The 15,204-nt window shown below is 42.7% G+C and overlaps 1 protein-coding gene across 1 annotated transcript; it reads left to right on the top strand.

Annotated features, from left to right (window-relative positions):
• The first annotated feature begins 1,657 nt into the window (after window positions 1-1,657).
• LOC124788803 (piggyBac transposable element-derived protein 4-like) lies at window positions 1,658-3,310 on the top strand. Its single transcript, XM_047256085.1, has one exon. The coding sequence runs from the start codon at window positions 1,658-1,660 to the stop codon at window positions 3,308-3,310; it is 1,653 nt and encodes a 550-aa protein (XP_047112041.1).
• The last annotated feature ends 11,894 nt before the right edge of the window (window positions 3,311-15,204 follow it).

Here is a 15,204-nt window from a genome sequence, read left to right as displayed (position 1 = left end):
TGAACCGTATGTGCAGTTGACGGACTTTGAGCGAGGGCGTATAGTGGGCATGTGGGAGGCCGGGTGGACGTACCGCCGAATTGCTCAACACGTGGGGCGTGAGGTCTCCACAGTACATCGATGTTGTCGCCAGTGGTCGGCGGAAGGTGCACGTGCCCGTCGACCTGGGACCGGACCGCAGCGACGCACGGATGCACGCCAAGACCGTAGGATCCTACGCAGTGCTGTAGGGGACCGCACCGCCACTTCCCAGCAAATTAGGGACACTGTTGCTCCTGGGGTATCGGCGAGGACCATTCGCAACCGTCTCCATGAAGCTGGGCCACGGTCCCGCACACCGTTAGGCCGTCTTCCGCTCACGCCCCAACATTGTGCAGCCCGCCTCCAGTGGTGTCGCGACAGGCGTGAATGGAGGGATGAATGGAGACGTGTCGTCTTCAGCGATGAGAGTCGCTTCTGCCTTGATGCCAATGATGGTCGTATGCGTGTTTGGCGCCGTGCAGGTGAGCGCCACAATCAGGACTGCATACGACCGAGGCACACAGGGCCAACACCCGGCATCATGATGTGGGGAGCGATCTCCTACACTGGCCGTACACCACTGGTGATCGTCGAGGGGACACTGAATAGTGCACGGTACATCCAAACCGTCATCGAACCCATCGTTCTACCATTCCTAGACCGGCAAGGGAACTTGCTGTTCCAACAGGACAATGCACGTCCGCATGTATCCCGTGCCACCCAACGTGCTCTAGAAGGTGTAAGTCAACTACCCTGGCCAGCAAGATCTCCGGATCTGTCCCCCATTGAGCATGTTTGGGACTGGATGAAGTGTCGTCTCACGCGGTCTGCACGTCCAGCACGAACGCTGGTCCAACTGAGGCGCCAGGTGGAAATGGCATGGCAAGCCGTTCCACAGGACTACATCCAGCATCTCTACGATCGTCTCCATGGGAGAATAGCAGCCTGCATTGCTGCGAAAGGTTGATATACACTGTACTAGTGCCGACGTTGTGCATGCTCTGTTGCCTGTGTCTGTGTGCCTGTGGTTCTGTCAGTGTGATCATGTGATGTATCTGACCCCAGGAATGTGTCAATAAAGTTTCCCCTTCCTGGGACAATGAATTCACGGTGTTCTTATTTCAATTTCCAGGAGTGTATTTCTTGAATTGCTGAGTTACAGAAATAAAAACCGTTGCCTATATTTAATTCATTATTAACACTCTAAGCGCCAAGCCCGTAAAATTTACGGGCCTGGGATCGCGCGAAAATCACCAAGCCCGTAAAATTTACGGGCCGCTACATTTAATTTCATTCAAAACACTGCAACGTTATTTCTACGGGTTTGGCCAGCGCTATACGTTTTTCAGATGTTTATTAACAAAATGCGTCCATAGATGTCACGGCAGCGCTGTAATTCATGTTAAAACTTATCTTTGCGTTCTCAGTCTGTATATCATTCAGTTGTTTGTCATCATGTTTCGGCGCGGTTTATCAGACGCAGAAATTGCGGATTTGATCAATCATAGCGACACTCTGGATAATGTAGAGAGTGATTCAGACGATTCTGAATGCAATGGTGTGTTTGAAGGTACGTATTTCCGAATTTTCCACGTAATTGTGCAGTACGCACATATCTGTTGAACATGTGTAAACGATGTATGTAGTTACACATAATGTGATATTCTTTTTAGAAGACGAGATTGATGACAGTTTGTCTTCAGATGAAGACGAGAATGATGTTGAAGGTGTTGCTTCAAATCCAGCAGCTGTGCCGTATCCGAAAGACAGTGAGTGGACTGCAGTTGACACCTACCGACCTCTGCCTGTCAACACGACACCCAGGCAGATACTAGTGGATATTGATGAGTCGAGTTCTGTACTGGATTGCAGTAAAGTGTTCCTTACTGACAGTGACGTAAATGAACTCAAGAGACAGACAAATTTGTATGCATCACAGACAATACAGAAGAAAAGAAGAGGAAATAATCTGAAGCCCCATTCAGTTTTGAGTTCGTGGAAGCCAGTGACTATAAGTGAGATGAGGCGTTTCTTGGGTATTATTTTCCACATGTGTGTTTCGAAAAAGCCCAAAATTGCGGACCATTGGAGCACTAATCCTGTTCTTAGTTGTAACTTTTGTCCCCATGTCATGAGCCGTTTGCGTTTCACTCAGATACTGTCATGCTTGCATCTTGTTGACAATTCAAATCAGAAAAAACCAGGCGAAGATGGATTTCATCCACTTTACAAAGTTTTGCCATATTATAATAATTTGAAGGAGCGATGTATCCAGGCATATCGTCCCTCAGAAAAAGTGACAATTGATGAAGGAATTTGCCCATTTCGAGGTCGTGTGAGTTTCCGTGTTTACATGCAAAATAAGCCTCATAAGTATGGACTGAAAGTATATGCTGTTGCTGAAGCCAGTAGTGGCTATGTTGTAAATTTTGAAGTTTATGCTGGTAAGCATATTGTTGACAATTCTTCGTCTGCGGTTATTTTGCGATTGTTGTCTGACAGCAGCTTGCTGAACAAAGGCCACACTGTGTATTTAGATCGATTTTATTCCAGTCCAGAGCTATTTCAGCAACTGGCAGAGAAAGGCACTGGAGCTGTTGGTACTGTGAACAAATCCAGGAAAGGATTGCCTAAAGATTTAGTATCTGCTAAGCTGAAAAAGGGCGAAATGTCTTTTCGGCGTAAAGATAATGTATTGGCAATGAAGTGGAAAGATAAGAGAGATGTGTATACATTGTCTACAAGGCATCAAGCAACATTTGGTACGCATACTAAGAGAAATGGGTCTGTAGTATTGAAACCACTTCAGGTACTTGATTACAACCTCAATAAAATTGGAGTGGATATTGGAGACCAACGCCTGCAGTACAATCCGTTCCAGCACAGAACTGTGAAATGGTGGCGAAAATTATATTTCCATTTGCTGCTTATGGGAGTATCAAATGCATTTTGGCTGTACAATGCAGTGCACAGGAAGAAAATTACAATAACAGACTTTATAACAGTGCTTGCAGTTCAGCTTGTTGAAGACGACACACTTGAATTCATTCCAAGAAATGAAGGAACTGTAGGTCGGCTAACAAAGAGACATTTTTTGCAGCACATACCTGCAACTACTAAGAAGTATGCTGCTCGTGTGTGTCACGTGTGCAGTTCCAGGAGCAAGAAACAGAGTGGCAAGGCTTCTCGCAAAGAGACACGATACGAATGTGAACAGTGTGGCGTTGCACTCTGCCTGGAACCTTGCTTTAAAATTTTCCACACTAAAAAACAATATGATTCTGTGTGAAATTTATATGTAATACTGTATACTATCAGAAACATGTAATGTAGTGCCACAATTTTGGTTAAAAATAAATCACAATTGTATTCCCTTATTCGTATGACTTTTTCTAAATTCTTAAAACATCTAAGTGATTTCTATAACTGTACCTTAAAGCTGTGCATTGTAAAGTAGTTTCTTTCACTCAGAATTAAAGTAGAAATGTGCAGCTTCAAGATGGTACCAAATTTGCCACAATCCAAACAGTAGATTTGATGCAGTAATTTCTTTAATATTGGTAAAATTGCCCGGTTTCTAGGGACGGGTGCATAAAATAGGCCTGGTACAGAGAGTGTTAAAAATACACTGAGGCACAGGAATCACCGAAATTTCGACAGAATTAGCGTTTTATTTACCCCTGACTTATCATCACTTCATTTTTCTTCAGAGAAACGTTATCAGTGACGAGTTTTGAGTAGTACATAACACTCTTTGTTTCCATATTAATCGGTTTCCTTCACCAAAATATAGCTGAGTTTATAAATATTCGTCTCATTAACATCGTAATGCAGTTGCAAATACGACTGAATCATAAAGCAGCATCTGATGTAAGCAAGCCAATAGTTTATGAAAATGACAGTTTTTGATATAAAAGTAAGCTGTAATTTCTTCATGTATATTGTTCCAAACTCACAGTTATTCTCGTTTCACCAGCTATCGACCGAAATTAAATACATCATTTCATTGAAAGAATTTGTAGTCGCTTGAATATCGCGATAGATATGGAAGTTCCGAATTTTAGGCTAATAATATGGCTAAATACTCTCCTCTTTGCGTACTATCACTTGCCAAAAACTTGTTTCGTTCTCTGGAGTCGTTTAAGAGGTAAGAAGAGGTAAGAAGAACTTTGTGAATATTTCATTCTGGCTTTTTCGCTGGCGCGAGTTCGGGACGAAGCGCTTTATATACAATCAATTTCTCGAGACTGGTAATAGATAGCGATATCCTTCAAAGATCGTAGAAAAATTGAATATGTTAGGTATATTTCATACACAGCAACATATGGCGTAACGTGCACCAAAGTAAATTCGTAGCAACCTCTATTTTTCACCGCAAACTTTCCGAAATTCTTGCTGTAGTTTATTTAATCCTAAAATATCACAATAAATATGGCTATCAACGCAACGGCAGGCAGTTCATCATGAAGCTGACCAATGAAACTATAATTTGTGCGAGAATAATTTTTTAAATTTATATTTTTATTTTACCATGCAGTTTCTTTACAATTGCAAGTCGGTCGGCGGTTTGGTTTGAAGGTTAACTGGCATTGTCTCAGAGTTTCCCGCCGTGTAGGCTGTGACGTAAGTCGCCATACGTGACTCCTCATTGACCAGTGCATTTAGCATAAAGAGAACCCGACTAGGCCTCACAAGAAAAATAGCACCGGACCTATCACGGAAACAGACACAGCTCCTGGCCGGGCAGCCTCGTGGCAGACGACAGAGCCCTCAAGGCAGCCTTCGCATGAGCCATCAAGTACGACTCTAACGAATCTTACTCCCTGTGAGACAAACTTATGGCTCACTACAACGACGCCGGAAGGCTGTTTCCCTTTGGCACTCTGCAAGGCGTTCACGAGTTGTGCTTGAGTAGCAGTCAGCCGTGTCACTTTGCCATGGCGTGAAGAGTGCTACATTCACAAGGCTGGTCTCCCAGATGCGATGCAGCAGATTCCGGCATTGGCACTGGCGCTGACCCACGCACACATGCCATGCTGTGCCATCACCGGAATCAGCGAAAGGCTGGCTGTTTATCTTCGATGCAATAATGTCAATGACACACTTGCTTGTGTTTTTTGCACATTGGCAAGAGTCACCCCTCTCAACCAAACCATACGTCTTGGTCATTCTGACATATTACATTCCCTGAGCTCCAGACGTTGCAACAATATGTAAGGATTCTTAAAGGCACACACTGTGCCAATTTAGCTCAGTTGTACTACAATGAAGAGCCAAAGAAACTGGTACACCTGCCTAATATCGTGTAGGGCCCCCGCGAGCACGCAGAAGTGCTGCAACACGACATGGCATGGACTCAACTAATGCCTGAAGTAGTGCTGGAGGGAATTGACACCATGAATCCTGCAGGTCTGTTCATAAATCAGTAAGAGTACAGTCAGATGGAGATCTCTTCTGAGCAGCACGTTTCAAGGCATCTCAGATATGTTCAGCAATATTCATGTCTGGGGAGTTTCGTGGCAAGTGGGAGTGTTTAAACTCAGAAGAGTGTTCCTGGAGCCACTCTGTAGCGGCTCTGGACGTGTGGGGTGTCGCATTGTCTTGATGGAATTTCCCAAGTCCGTCGGAATGCACAATGGACAGGAATGGAAGCAGGTAATCGGACAGTATGCTTACATACGTGTCACCTGTGAGGGTCATATCTAGACCTATCAGGGGTCCCATATCACTCTAACTGCACACGCCCCACACCATTACAGACCTTCCACAAACTTGAATAATTCCTTGCTGACATGCAGGGTCCATGAATTCATGAGGTCATCTCCATACCTGTACACATCCAACTGCTCGATGCAATTTGAAACGAGACTCGTCCGACCAGGCAACATGTTTACAGTCACCAACAGTCCAACGCCAGTGTTGATGGGCCCAGGCAAGGCATCGAGAGTACATAAGTAGGCCTTCCGTTTCGAAAGGCCATATCGATGATGTTTCGTTGAATTGCTTGCATGCCAACACTTGATGATGGTCCAGCATTGAAATCTGCGGCAGTTTGTGGAAGGGTTGCACTTCTGTCACTTTGAATGATTCTCTCCAGTCATCATTGGTCACGTTCCTGCAGGATGTTTTCCTGGCCGCAGTGATGTCAGAGATTTGATGGTTTACTGGATTCCTGATATTCACAATACATTAGTGAAATGGTTGTACAGGAAAATCCCCACTTCATCACTATCTTGGAGATGCTGTGTCCCATCACTCATGCGCCGACTATAACATCATGTTCAAACTCACTTAAATCTTCACAACCTGCCTCTGTAGCAGCAGTAACTGGTCTAACAACTGCCCAGACCCTTGTTGTCTTATATAGGCATTGCCGACCAAAGTGCATCATTCTGCCTGCTTACACATCTCTCTATTTGAATACGCATGCCTATACCAGGTTTTTTGGTGCTTCAGTGTGTTACTTGGTCATTGTCTGGATGACTTCCAGATGGAAATAAATTACTTCGAAATTCAAAAACATGTGTGGCTCAAAGTAATATATCATTTGCTCACTCTGGTCAGTTGTTGTCATACCTAGAGTTGACCTTTCTTTTCTACAGCAGCAGATTATCTCTTTCAATGCAGCGTACTCAAATTAAGTGTATGTTCAACAAGTTCACTCACCACTTCACTTTCTGCAGATACTGATATTTAGCTGGATAACATAAAGAATTTTTAATACAGCATTATGTCAATGTAATTCAGTTCAATTAAAGTTCAGTGCATTGACTTAATTTCAAGTATTTGATCCAAGCCAGTTTCAGTTATTTTAAAGATATTAGGAACATTTTTATTATTATTTGTTATGGAAATTTTTCAGGTCCATGGGTTCATGGGGTGTATGCAACACCAACTCTTACTAGCTGAAATTGGAACACATCTGACCAGGCAATGATTTTCCAGTCATCTGGGGTCCAACCGAGATGGTCACGAGCCGCGGAGAGGCACTGCACTTGATGTGCTGTTAGCAACAGCCTTGGCTTCAGTCGTTTGCTACCACAGCCCATTAACGCCAAATTTCGCCACTTTGTCGCAACGGATATGTTTGTCATACATCCCACATTTCTATGCTGCCGTTATTTCACGCACTGTTGCTCATCTGTTAGCACTGGCAACTCTACGCAAACGCCTCTGCTCTGAGTCGCTAAGCGAAGGCAGTTGGCCACTGCGTTGTCTGTGGTGAGAGGTAATGCCTGAAATTTGGTGTCCTCGGCATACTCTTGATGCTGTGGATCCCAGAATATTAAATCCCTACCAATTTCCGAAATGGAATGTCCCGTGCATCTAGCTCCAACTACCATCCTGCGTTCAAATCCTGTTAACTACCATCGTGCGGCCACACCTTTTCCCATGAACCATCTTACAGCTCCGCCAGTGGATTGTCCTTTTACACCTTGTGTATGCCATATATGATGCGGTCAGTTCCAAAATTCGACATGTCCAAAAAAATCGAAAATCGAGAGAGATATCACACGTTCCAACATCTTTCTAGCATTCTTTGAAATGTGGTAATAGAATTATGTCCGTGACTTCTCATGGCCTGTGGATACTAAAAACTGAAATTTACATTCTGTTCCAAAACTTTGTATGTCCACTACCTGTTGCACTCTGAAACTTTGTACATCCAATGTGAATTTCAAAGGTTCTCAAAGAAGTGTTTGTGTGTTATGTTTGAACAAAACGCGGACAAGCAGTCTTATTTCACACAGTTAAATGATTCAACACTTTTTTTTTTTTGTAATTCTGAGAAGACTGAAAAAGTCCTGTCTTCATTTAACAGTATGCTTCGGGGTGAAACAGCTTTATTTATGATGTTTGTAACTGCGTAGCAAATATATGTACCTGGGAACAATCAATATAAACAATTCAAACTCTTGTATAAAAATGTACTTCTGCAGTGGGTTTTGCCTAATTGAAACATACAGCATTGTTGAACGCATTAACTGCAACCATGCAGAGTGAAATGGATGGGGAAGACCCCAGAGTTAGAGTTTGTAAATATATGTATGTTTATAAAGAAAACATTGTAAGTGGCTTGGAGTGATGTAAAAGGTGGTTTCAGTGGTCAGACTGGGTGGCTCCTTGGTGGGAACAGTATGCAGTCAGTGGTTAGCCATTGCACAGTCCACATCGAGGGTGCCAAGGGAAGCATTTGGAAACCGTTTTGCAAGGAATTTTGCCTTGGGTGTGGATTTGGCTGTTGCATGGTACTCTTGGCAATAAGGAATGGCTCTAACATGTTAAAAATCCATTGCCAAGAAGAAATTGTAAAGAGCATTCAAACATCAAGAGCCGTGAGTACAGTTAGCCACCACATCGCTTACCACCACTACGTTGCCACTGCACCGCTAACTTCGTGCATACAGAAATGTATCAGAGCATGGATCAATTAATTTGTGTGAGTGATTTAATAACAATGCAAGTGTTATAAACCTGTGTTTAGGATCACATATTTTATCCTAATCATGAACCTATGCAGGATCGCCTCCTACGTGTTCAGAAAACCGAGTATCCTGTTTCAAACAAACTATTAATTTATTTCTGTGTATTAAATGTGCAAAACTTCAGTGCCAGACTGTGTAAATGTTGCTGTCTAAAATACTTCCTTCACAGGTGATGAAAAAGACACATAAGTTAAACTCATTTGAAACATAATTTATCTTAGACTGCTATTATGAATGATTTTTCGAGATCAATTTGCTTTGGAACATGAAAATGTAAACTATTCCAAGTGAGGCTAAGAATTAAATTTAATTGAATTGAATCTTACTACTAGTTGACTACTAGTTGGCTATTCAACCAGTGAGACATTATCAGTTTGTGGGTCCTCACCATATTCTTCTCATATGAGAAAGATAATTGAAATATTATTGCTACTAAAGAAATAAGATAAATTGCTATAAATGGGAGTATAAACAGTGTAATTGTAGTCCAATTTTAGTTCAGTGCTTCTTGCAGTAACGACTCAATACTGAGTCATGTAATGATCATGATTGTATCTATTATTATGATGCATTGGCTGTAATTTTGCTTTCTATGACTACTGGTTTGTGCATTAATGGTAATTACTGATCCTCACAATTTAGATTGCTGGCGACCAGTTATTGTTCTATTTGTAAGAACTTTTTTACTTTCATGAAACCTCAAATTTAAGCCTGTTTAGTTTTCTATTAAATTGCAATATATTCAAAATTATATTCTGATACCTTCATCCATTAGACACATGCACAGTGAAAATTATAAATCCTCTCAGAGGGTAACATTAGTTTGTGTTATAGCAAGCAAGTGTTTTGTGCTACGTAGTGATTGCTAATGATAAAGGCTACAATGCGTCGGCAATGAAGTGGTCAGTGTTGAAGATGGTATCAAAGTGGACTGCCACCAGTCAGGCACACTGCTTATGTTGTCTTCACTCAGGTGCCACTGCTGTCATGTTGTTCTCATGGGGGGAAGTCGGACATGGTGCGATTGGCTGACCTCTCCTCGCAGCCTTCTCTTCTCTTTCATTCCTGACTGGTGTGCTGGCACTGACTTTATGCCGTAAAACTCCTCACTGATGAACATGTCTGCGTGCAAGAAGTGTTGAAGCTGAAATCACCTGCCAGTAGAGAACACAGTTCCTGTTAGTTCCAAAACGCAGAAAGTAAACTGTTGAAAGGTTTGAGTGATTGAAGAAGCCTGACATGAACATGTTTACAACACAACAGCTGGTTCCAGCTGACTTATCTTCCAATTTAAAAATATTTCTCAGATTCTTTGGCAAAGAGTTTCAACCTCAATGTTAGCAAGAATTATGTCATTGTACTAGTCTTTTCAGTTAAAAAATCATGCTTCATTCAATACCTACATTGATACAAGAATTAAGACTCTTTGTCACACACCAAAATAAATGCTCCTTAGCATACTATCACTTGGTGGAAACCTTGTTTTGGTATCTGGAACCATTCACGAAATAAAAAAGGGTGTTTCATCATGGCATGTAGCCATATTTACAAATTAATTTGTGATGTGAATGTAAAACGACTGGTTACACATCATTATGTTTTATCGTGCAAATTATCCATGACACCTGAAGCTAACCAATTAAAATTTGACCACACCATAGCACATGGACAAAAATACAGTCATATCGGCTACGAAACAAAATTTGTGAATGAATTGATGGTTGCTTGGTGAGAAAGATGCAGATTATTATCTTTTTCCTAGATATAAGTACAGATGTAGAAGTAGCTGTAGATGTGCTCTGTGAAGTGTGTTGGGCACTTGGTGTTCATATTGCATATCAATGACCAGGCAGACAATATTAATAGTTACATTAGACTTTTAGCAAATGATTCAGTTTTCCAAGTGAAGCACTACAAAAAACTGTATACAATCCATTCAGATTATGGCAAGATTTTTAAGTGGTATTAAGATTAGCAACTTGCTTTAAATAGTCTAAAATCTAAATTTATACACTTCACAAAAAATTAAAACCACAGTATCCTTTGACAACAGTATCAACAAATCACTGTTGCAATCAGTCAACTCATGCAAATTATTGGGTGGAATCATTTGTGAGGACAAGAAATGAGTGACCATGTAGGCTCAGTCATAGGTAAAGCAATGGCAATCTTCTTCATTGATAGGAAAATGAGAAAAAGCAATGAGTTAGAAAGGAGATGACTTTGCAAAACACTCATGTTACTTACCCTAGAAAATTGGTCAATTATGGAGACTCAGTACCACATAAGATTGACAGGGAATACTGAATATACACAAAGAAGAGCAGTACAAATGGTCACAGGTTTATTTGAACCATGGGAGAATGCTATGGAAATGCAGAAAAACTGAAGCAGCAGATGCTATTCCATGAAAATCTACTTAAAGTATTTCAAGAGCCAGTATTACTCAGTAATATACTACAACCTCCTATGTATAGCTCACCTACAGACCAATAAGATAAGGTTACACTAATTAGAGTGCACACAGAAGCATATAAGTAGTTATGGGAGTCTGGATACGGATTGTAATATACGTAATAAACAGCTCCCATGTTTCCTATATACACCTATATTTTAACATGAAGACATATACACATGAACAATGCATGAAGTACAAAGGCAGACTGAATTAAACATGGTGGCTCATCAAAGCAGTTAATGTTCCAAAGATTGTAGTTTGTGTGGTTGATCTGACCTATCGATGACCCCCCCTCCCCCCTTCCCCACACCCACCCACAGTACAGAGTACAGCCTAGGAGTCCTGAGGGAGGGGGGGGGGTGGGGATCATGTGGGTGTCATCATTGGTGTGAGTGATGTGAGATGGCATGTGCACGACCGGAAGCTCCATTTCCATCAGGTCAGCGAGCGAAGGTGCAGCAGGTGGCCACCGGTCCAACTCGTAATTCAAAAACCAAGGGGGGGGGGGGGGATGATATGTCATCCAACTCAGGAGTAGCGGTATGGGAGAGGAGGTGGCATGTGAGCATGACTTCCATGAATGCATACTGAGGCGTCTGAAGAAATGAAAGCTCAAACAGATGATGCTTCGCACTCTGGTGGGAGGGGCTAGCTGTGTATTATCTTGACATTGAGTTCCACAGTGATGGTCAGGTCTGTGCTGTCGGTAAGCAGTACAAGCACATGATTATCTGACACCATAATCAACACATCGACGATGCGGTCAGGTGGTATGTTGCATCGCAAAAGCGAATGAGCGGGTGTTCGCATCTCTAGTACCTGAAACGTATTCAAAACCTGTGAATGGGGATGATGATGACTTGCCTGAGGAACGATTGGGACAGCAGAGGGGTGTCAGAGTCTATGAAGGCAGGCTTGAGCCTGTTAAGAGGAACGGTCTGCGGGCAATCTTTTATCATAATGTCAAATGTCATCTCACCCCTCTGGAGTACTTTGAAGGGGCCAAGGCAAGGGGGTTGTGAGGATTGTCTGACACAGTTGTCCTTGAGCATGATGTGTGAGCAAGAGCTAAGTGTGATCGGCAGTTAAGTGTCAGGTGGGGAATGGCTGACAGGTGGGTGTAGCCAGGTGTTTCTAAAGTGTGCACGCATCCTTCCGATAAAGTCTGGGAAAGAGGGGGAATCCCCGGGACCTTGGGGGAGAATTAGTTCCCCAGGTAACACCGGGTTTTTGCCGAAAACGAATTTGGAAATTGTCCCATGTAAATTTGATTTAAATGTAGAACATAGGCCCAGCAACACACAAGGAAGTGCCTTGGACCAAAGACAGTTGTGGCACCTAAGTGCAGTTTTAAAGGTGCGGTGCCATCGTTCCACCAACCTGTTGCTTTACAGGTGGTAGGCTTACAGAGAATCGTGGAAAGTGCAGATTCGAACTGTTGACCCTGGTCAATTGTGATGGTGGACGAGCAGTGGAATCTAGTGATCCATGATGACACGAATCCTTTGGCCACAGTTTCTGCTGTCTTGTTGGGTAAGGGTACGGCTTCCACCCAACGAGACATTCAGTCTATTATGGACAGGGACTGATAAGGTATGTATGTACATGACAAAACATCCCTTAGGGATGTCAAACTTGTCGAGTGGTGGAGAGGTGTGACGAGGCGAGTGGTGGCTTGGACTCCGGGGTGGGCGAGATTATGCAAAGTGTCGAAAACCTGTCAGCACAGCGTGGGTGGGAGCAAAGGCTGCAGAATGCCCGTAGAAGAGTCGCACCACACTTCATCTGAAATGCCAGGTAACTTAGCCTTGGTAAACACGAGCAAAGACTACGGGTCCATGAGCAGATCCTGAGTGTCCTTGTCTGAAGCCTGTAGAGCAGCAAAGTCAGATAAATTGATGGTACTTGAAATGGCATTGATCCACGACAGGAAATCAGCTGGGATGTTCTCTGCACCTTTGATGTAACGTGTGTCGGTAGTAAATTGAGAGACCAGGTCGAAGTGGCGGAAGCATCAGGGAGGAGGATCCTCTGGCGGGTTGCAGAAGGCATCCACCAGTGGTTTTTGATCAATAAGAATGAAGAAAGGTTGGCTCTCAATGTCAGTGCAGAAATATTTGACAGCCTCATACACCACCAGAAGCTCTGTATCAAAAGCAGAATATTTCTTCTGTGCAGTAGACGGTTTTTTGGAGAAGAAATGAAGTGGTGAAACTGTGTCGCCTTTGCTATGTTGTAATACTGCCCAGACCGTGACGTCACTGGCATCCGTAGTGATGAACAAATCAGCAGACGGATCAGGGTGGGCAAGTACGACTGCGTGAGCTAAAACTGTTTTAAGATCCCTGAAAGCCCTTAGCATGGGTTCAGTCCAACGGACTGTTTTAACGCCTGAAGTTTGTTTGCCAGAGAGTGAGTCCGTAACCGGGGCCTGCATGGCAGTGGCAGAAGGTAGATGACGGCGGTAGTAATTTATAGTACTAGGAAATGTCTGAGTTCTTTGTACATAGCTGGGGGTGGCAATGACGTGATAGCTTGCACATGGGATTTGGGAGGCTGTAGTCCGTCTGCAGAGACAGTGTAACCCAGAAATGTCACAGAAGGCTGACGCAATTGGTATTTTTCTTTGTTGACCTCGACACCATTGGATGTCAAAGTCTGGAGGACCTGAGATAAATGATCTTCGTGGTCTTCAGTTCATTTGGTGAAAATGAGTATGTCATCCAGGTATGTGAAGCAGAACTCGAATCATCATAAGATTGAGTCAGTGAAACATTGCCACATTTGTGCCGCATTCATTAAACCGAATGGCATGAAGTTGTACTGGAACAAACCGAGAGGCGTGATGATCGCAGTCTTTGGAATTTCTTCTGGTGCTATGGGGATCTGGTGATAAGCACGTTTTCAGTCAATCACACTGAAGATTGTGGCGCATGATAACACTCGGTCATTGTGGAGTTGCTAAAGTAGAGGTTATCCGTGTCGAAGATCATAGATCATTGTCCGTTAGCTGCGAAATAACCAATGGCGGAGGATTGTGTTGGCCTGGTGGTAAGAACTGGGCCTCCAAATCTTTGTAAAGAATGTTTGGTGATGTAGCCATGCTGTTGGACGTGAAACCTGTTGATTGTATATGACCGGTGCGGAAGTCGCTTATTGTATATGACCGGTGCGGAAGTCGCGGAAGACATAGAACTTTTTGTCCGGGTCACCAATATGGGAGTCTGGATACGGATCGTAATATACATAATAAACAGTTCCCAAGTTTCCTTTTTACACATGTACTTTACCATAAAGACTGATACATATGAACACTGCATAAAATACAAAGGCAGACTGAATTAAACATGATGGCTCATCATAACAGTTAATGTTCCAAAGATTGTAATTTGTAACGCGATGTTGGTATCACTACCATACTGTCTGTGGAGATAAAATTGGGCTAATTACAACACAGACAGAGGGATGTAAGCAGTTATTTTTCCTGCACTCCATTTGTGGCTGTAATGGGAAGGAACCCTAACATGTTGTAAAATGCTAAGTACCCTCTGTGAGGCATTTACAGTACTTTGCAATATATGTAGATATAGGTATACAATATTATTAACTAATTCTGTATTTGGCCATTTTGACATTTGAGTCTGATTTGCAGCACAAGGTCCCAAATGCAAGTCCTAGCCTGTTATTGTGAATACTGGACAAGCATTCTCCTAGACAGATTGAATCTGAACCACAGTGCAAATACTCCACCCACACTTCTTCCTACTTCTCCATTCCATACACATTTGTCTTTTTTGAAAAATCTTAGTGCTGTTGTTTTGTCAGCTTTAGTAGTTAACAGTGACCTCAGTACTATCAATCTCACTAGTGCTTTCACAGCCTTCCATAAACATCACCACCAAGGGATGTATCCTAATGAAGATGTATCAGTGTTGGAATGTGTAATATATTTTTCAATACAGTGCACAGATTCACCCTAGAATCAACTCTGTGGTTCAGCTAAGCCTGTTTGTTTGTGACATCATTTCTCCCAGGAGTGCTAGCTTCTGCTTCTGTATCTTTTGTGAAATCTGGCTAGTAGAAGAGAGAGTCTGGCAGAAATGAAGCTGTAGGAACTGGTTGTGAGGCATGCTGGATAGTTCATTCAGTAACTGCATTCCTTGATTTCAATCCTGGTATGCCACACAGCAAGTTTGAAGCAATTAGTCAGGGATCTTTGACATTCTAAAAACAATATGT

Source organism: Schistocerca piceifrons, chromosome 3 (assembly GCF_021461385.2).
Source record: "Schistocerca piceifrons isolate TAMUIC-IGC-003096 chromosome 3, iqSchPice1.1, whole genome shotgun sequence".
Taxonomy (NCBI): Eukaryota; Metazoa; Arthropoda; class Insecta; order Orthoptera; family Acrididae; genus Schistocerca; species Schistocerca piceifrons.
The sequence above is the reverse complement of the archived record's forward strand: the minus strand, read 5'-3'. Positions and strand labels throughout refer to the sequence as shown.

Excerpts from the sequence above, each read along its gene's own strand:
- LOC124788803 (XM_047256085.1), top strand. The coding sequence starts at position 1,658 with ATGTATGTAGTTACACATAATGTGATATTCTTTTTAGAAGACGAGATT.